Here is a 6,209-nt window from a genome sequence, read left to right as displayed (position 1 = left end):
ATACAAATTAGGCCTAATTATTAAAGAATAGAGAAATGTTTCTCGTGAGGTTTAAACAACTAACATTACTCTAATAATAAAAAATGAAAAATAAACAAAAACAGTAACGTTATACAAAGTAAATAGTAGTATCCAGATCATATTTTATTTATTAAAAAAAAAAAAAAAAAAACTCTGACTCAGATTGAGGTGTCCATGTGCCGCTCTGTCCGACAGAGGGCGGTAAACATTCAGCTGAACCACAGCAGCGTGGGTGAATCACGGTGTCAAACGCCTCACACCTGGCACAAAACATTCGACCTAAACTACTCTAGTAAGATTGCATGGTTGATGTTAACTCGAATGCTGGTAAATAAAAAACGTGATTTTATAAGTAATATCTATAGCTTAAATATTAAAATGTGCGACTTTTCTGTTAAATTTTGCACGTACAAATGTTTGCTAAGTTTTGTTTCGAGCAAATTAGTTGAATGCTGAACTAGCCCAGACTAGAATTAAAACTTTGTAAGGTAAAATTAGATGTCAACACTAATTTGACTTCTCATTCTCCCTTTTTAGCATATGTCTGACTGAAATTCTGACGTTTACACCGCAAGCTGGATGTAAAAAAATGAATCCAATGGATCCCCAAAAGATCATTCTGAACAGCACATGCACCATCTCTCTGCATGACCGGTGAGAATTAGTCTTGTAGTAATGCTATTATTGAAATGTAATCCAGAAATACATTTGTTTACAGTGCAGTCACAGTGTGCTTTAATTCTCTGTGGTGGTGTTCTCCTCCCTGAAGTTTCACCAGTTTGTTAAAGCACCAGCCGGCAGATGTGAATGTGATGGACATCCCAGCCGTAGTGAACCAGCAGACTGTAGCCTCGCTGAAGAACCAGCGTCTGGCTCTGGAGATGGGCAACAGACCTTCTGTGCTGGCCGCCCTGCATAACACATCTGTCAGGCACATTCTGTTTGACAAAATACAAAACTCTCAGAGCTGATGTTTTTTGATAGTAGACTAAATAGTTTCTGTGACTCATTTATGCAGAATATAAATAATCAACTATGCAAAGTGAGCGTGAAGGCAAGACTCGGCCGTCCCATGGGGAGAGCGGGCATGGTGGGATTGCGGGGGCAAATGAGAGGAGGAGTAGGAGGCGGTGGCAGCAGGAGAGGACTGGTCAAAGGATTTTACACAAGGAGAAGTGAGTGAGAGAGTAAATGAGATAAACATCAACATTACTTTATATCACATGTACATGCATGTTTGTGTGTTTTGGTGTGCAGGCATAAGTAGTCTGCAAGGGGTAATCTCCTCTCTAGGTGTTGAGAAGGCACAGGGCCAGCCACAGCGTGGAGGAAAAGTAATTTGGACTGGATCAATGGGAAACAGAGGCGGAGGAGCCATTAGAAAGGCCGGTGAGAACATGGAGGTCTATAATTCTGGTCCCAATAACCATACTTAATGGTGTTTGCACTTGACCACTTGATTACTTAAACTACTAGTCAAAAGTTTTTGAATAGTAAGCTTTTCAATTTTTTTATTTTTATTTATTTATTTTTTTTAAATAAGTCTCTTCTGCTCCCTAAGCCTGGATTTATTTGATCCAAGTACAGCAAAAACACTAAAATTCTAAAAATGTTTTGCCATTTAAAATAACTGTTTTCCGTTTTTGAATATATTTTAAAATGTCACATGATCCTTCAGAAATCATTATAATATGCTGATTTGCTGTTCAAGAAACATTTATTATTATTTTTATTTTATTTTTTGGGAAAGAAATGATGGAAATTAATACTATTATTTAGCAAGGATGCTTTGAATTGATCAGAAGTGTGATGTTAAAGACATTTGTAATGTTACACAAGATTTCTGTTTCAGATAAGTGCTGTTCTTCTTAACTGTCTATTCATCAAAAAAACCTGAAAAAATTATAATGAGCTGTTTTCAACATAATAATAATGTTTTTGAGCAGCGAATCAGAATAGTAGAATGATTTCTGAAGGATCACGTGACTGGAGTAATGATTCTAAACACACTTTGAAATTGTACTGTTTTTATTGTACTTTGGATCAGATAGATGCAGGCTTGGTAAGCAGAAGAGACTTAAAAAACAAAAAATCTTCATAAAAAACATTTGACTGGAAGTGTACATTATATATTTCCTGTATTTGTTTCAGGTGGCCGTTAAGAGTGAAGTCCGCAAGTGTGACGCAATTTAATTGTCACGCTTGAATTAAGTGATAAGCAGTTGCAGACGTTTTTCAAAATACACTTACTCATCTCTGTACCAAGAAAATGTGCAACACTTTACCAATAAATTCTAATTGTAGCGAAAATATGATTAATTTAACTTACACTAACTTTTTTCTTGATAACACAGTTACGGGGTGCATGAGTTCAATGCTTCTGAAACATTTGCTTTGAGTAATTACTTGAATGGCATGCAAAAATAACACCCTGAAAACCCAGTTGCTACTTTAAGAGCTGAAATGATTAGTAAATTTGTTAAAAATAAACTTCAACAACTCTTTCCAAATGTTTTGATTCTTCAGAAGGAAATGCAGAGCGGCAAATGCCACATCCAGGAACAGCAAAAGGTTTGGCAAACTTACTATTTCTTCTGTTGTTTAGATAATGGTAGTTTTAGTCCAAAATATTTAACTGCTTTGTAACTGGGAATGCCAAGTTTCATGTTTTCATTCTTCAGTCATAAAGAAATTGTTTTTTGAGGAAAACATTTCAGGATTTCTCTCCATATAGTGGACTTCTATGGTGCCCTCAAGTTTGAACTTCCAAAATGCAGTTTAAATGCATCTTAAATGCATCTTCTAAAGGCTCTAGCGTAACGATCGGTTATTTTCTAAAAAAATGTATAATTTATATACTTTTTAACCTAAAATGCTTGTCTTGTCTAGACAATCTCCCGTCTTATTTTCTTCTCCAACTTCAAAATCGTCTTGTATCTCTGTTTTCTGTTTTTTTTTTGTAAAGGGTGTTTGATCATCTTTGCATGTTAACTTTGTAAACACTGGGTCAGTACTTCTGCAGCGATGTAGGACAATTTTGAAGTTGGAAGAGAAAATGAGATGGGAGTTTTTCGACATACCTTAACGCAGAGCTAGACAAGACGAGCATTTGAGTTTAAAAAGTAATTGTCTATTTTTTTGTTTTTTTTTTATTTAGAAAATAACTGATTGTTTTGCTAGATAAGACCCTTCCTCCTTGGCTGGGATCATTTAGAGCCCTATAAAGCTGCATTTAAACTGCACTTTGGAAGTTCAAACTAGGGGGAACCATTGACGTCCACTATATGTGTAGAAATCCTGAAATGTTTTCATCAAGAAACATAATTTCTTTACGACTGAGGAAATAAAGACATGACATCTTGGACAACAAATTATATGTATATTGTTGTTCTGGAAGTGAACTTCTCTTTTAATATTTTGGGTCTATGACTTGGACAAAAATGCTGTGTTTTATTACTATAGTGATTTAAAAACACAAATAACAAAATGTTAAGATTACCTCCTCTGAATTGCAGTTTCTTTTTGACTAATCCTTTATGCAATGATCATACACTGGCTTATTCAGCGAATTACTCTGATAATGATGTCAGATGAAATATCCTGTAGTGAAAAGCCAAAAACATTTACTAAAATATGTCAAGTGCTGCCTACATATTAGCTTAAATGCACAAATGTAGTTCCATTTGCTGTTTGGCATGTTCAATGTATTCACTGAGCATCAGAAAAGATTGCAGTAATTTACCTGGTTATGAAAACACTTTAAACAAATGGGCTCTGTTCCATTTCTTTTCAAATGGTGCAGATAAATTGATTTCTTGATTAATATTTTTTGCTCAGCTCAACAGCTCTGAGCACTAAAAACTGCCAGATGGCAGATGTCTCTTTCAAAGAGGCATATTTGTCTTATTGTAGGAATATCATGCATATTTTTCACCTCATGATACGATTAGATTCAGTGCATGCTAATGTTGTCATTCATAACCTTCACTTTGTTTCAGCTATAAAATGGTTATAAAATTCTCATTTTGTCTGCACAGGTGGTGGTCGTTTTGCAGCTGTCAGTAGGGCGTATTCAGGGTCTAGCCGGGCCAGATTCGACAGCCACCAGATTCCTTCTCGGGAGCAATTGGATGAACAACTGGATGAGTACATGTCCATGACCAAGAGCCATCTGGACGCAGAGCTGGATGCATATATGGCTCAGGTTGATTTGGATGACATGGTGTGATGAGTCCACTACATATTCTTTACTTTAACCCCAACTAATGGAGCATTTAGTCTAACTTGCAGATAGACTGCTCTGTTACAGGGCTTATTGATTGACTCCAGCAGACCTGAACTAATTGTATATAGTTGATGTGTCCCTCAGAGCTCTGCTGCTTAGGAACCTTTGACTTCCAGTTTGTTACTTACATTAAACAATCATTATTTTTCCCACAGTCTAGTGAACAAGAAAGAATTGAAAGCTTTCTGAAGGCTTGTGTTTCTTTCTAGGAAAACTCTTTTCAGCAGTCCAGCATGATGTTGTTTCTGAGAAAACCGTTTCACTTTATTTGATAAGCAGTTCCATTGAATACTGGCATTGAACAGACATGAGTCACCCCTCAGTTAAAGGTTTAAACAAATATGTTTAATAGCCACCAATTTTGGTTGTGATTTGTAATAATAATAAGATTTCAGTAAAGCTGACAATCAGACTTATTTGGGCTATAACTGGTCCGTAGGAGCTACTTCATGTATCAGCCATCTTTTATTTTTCACAACAGGGTTTTGTATTGATCTGATTTGATTACAATATACAAGATTGACTGTACACAATTATAGTTTTGGATTATGTTTTACAGATGGTGATTTAAAAAAGAAAAGTTCATGTGGAGCTGTTTAAACACTCACCCTGTGGTGATAGTTGGTTTTCATATTCTTTAATAAAAGATGTTTGGAAATTGCTATCTTTGTCTTGGGCTTTTTTTTTCTTTGGTAAAATGTCAACCATTTACTTGCATGTCTGTGTTTTGCTATGTGATTTTTCTTGTTCTCTCGCAGTCATGTATGAGCCAAAGGTGATTATTTTGAAAATCCCAGACCAAGGGTGAGTCAAAGCAAAACACATCTACTAGTATCACTAATAGAAAACAATTACCTTTTTTCTGTCTCTCTTATCTTCTGGAGCATTTTCCTGCAATGTGCAGCTGAGTAACCAATGGAGGACCGCAGAATTGTTTGTGCAGTTTCCTGTTGCTGTGGAAACAAGTGAGTTGGCCTCTCTTTAGAAATCCATTTTCACCAAAACTGTGTCCTTTCATGCTGTCATTTCGTAGATCAGTGCTTTTATATAAGAGAACCCGAGGAAAGATGTTTTTGAGCATGCTTCGGTTAGATCATGTTTATCGTTTTCCTCGTAGTGTGTGGTACCCTGGATTATAGAAGCATCAGATGACTCAACCACTGAATCCCTCTGCACTCTAACCCGTATCCAGAGTTTCTGCCTGTGCCACGGGAGGATGAGGGTGTTCTTTAGCACTCCAACAACTTCACACAGGTCCAGCTTAATGGCAGTCCATTTGTCTGATATAAATATCCTGGTGGGAAAGTAACTAGTTTCTAAATAGTTTTATTGGCAGGAAATGGGAAATGTGTCCATACATTTCAAGCATCAAGAGTGATTAATTCTGTTTCACATTCTAAATGTACAGTTGAAGTCTTGAAGAATCTGCAAAATGTTAATTATTTGACCAAAATAAAAGAAAAATCCTTAAAGTCCTACGGATTTTTTGTTTTTTTCAGCATTTTTGTGTATTTGAACTCTTTCCAACAATGTTGGAAACAACTATTACAAAAGGATCATACTCCAGAAGGAAAAAACGAGGCCTTAAAAGCCAGGGGTGTAAACTTTTGAATGGAATGAGGATGCGTACGTTTTTCTTACTTTGCCTAAGTTTTATTCATTCAGTACTTCCCTTTAGAAGCTTCAGAAGATACTTGCATGTTTCCCAGAAGACAAAATAAGTTAAATTTACCCTGATCTTCAAATTCAAAAATGCATCAGTGAGTGTTTGAACCTTCTGTAATAGTTGCATATGAATCCATCATTTGTCTTCAGTGTGAAAAGCTGGATCTCAGAATCATACAGTCATTGTTGGAAAGGATTCAAATACAAAAAAATGCCGAAAAAAAAGAATTTGTGGGAC

The 6,209-nt window shown here is 35.9% G+C and overlaps 1 protein-coding gene across 2 annotated transcripts; it reads left to right on the top strand.

Moving 5' to 3' along the window:
• The first annotated feature begins 232 nt into the window (after nucleotides 1-232).
• On the top strand, nucleotides 233-4,968 carry chtopb (chromatin target of PRMT1b). 2 transcript variants are annotated; one of them, XM_051131904.1, is made up of 7 exons: nucleotides 233-313; nucleotides 559-675; nucleotides 791-947; nucleotides 1,040-1,196; nucleotides 1,279-1,410; nucleotides 2,548-2,592; nucleotides 4,059-4,968. In XM_051131904.1, the coding sequence occupies exons 2-7, from the start codon at nucleotides 611-613 to the stop codon at nucleotides 4,247-4,249; spliced, it is 747 nt and encodes a 248-aa protein (XP_050987861.1). In that variant the 5' UTR covers nucleotides 233-313; nucleotides 559-610; the 3' UTR covers nucleotides 4,250-4,968. The 2 variants fall into 2 exon arrangements, with proteins under 2 accessions (XP_050987861.1, XP_050987859.1); XM_051131902.1 differs by having other exon boundaries at nucleotides 233-348.
• Nucleotides 4,969-6,209: the final 1,241 nt, after the last annotated feature.

Source organism: Labeo rohita, chromosome 16 (assembly GCF_022985175.1).
Source record: "Labeo rohita strain BAU-BD-2019 chromosome 16, IGBB_LRoh.1.0, whole genome shotgun sequence".
Lineage (NCBI taxonomy): Eukaryota > Metazoa > Chordata > Actinopteri > Cypriniformes > Cyprinidae > Labeo > Labeo rohita.
The sequence above is the reverse complement of the archived record's forward strand: the minus strand, read 5'-3'. Positions and strand labels throughout refer to the sequence as shown.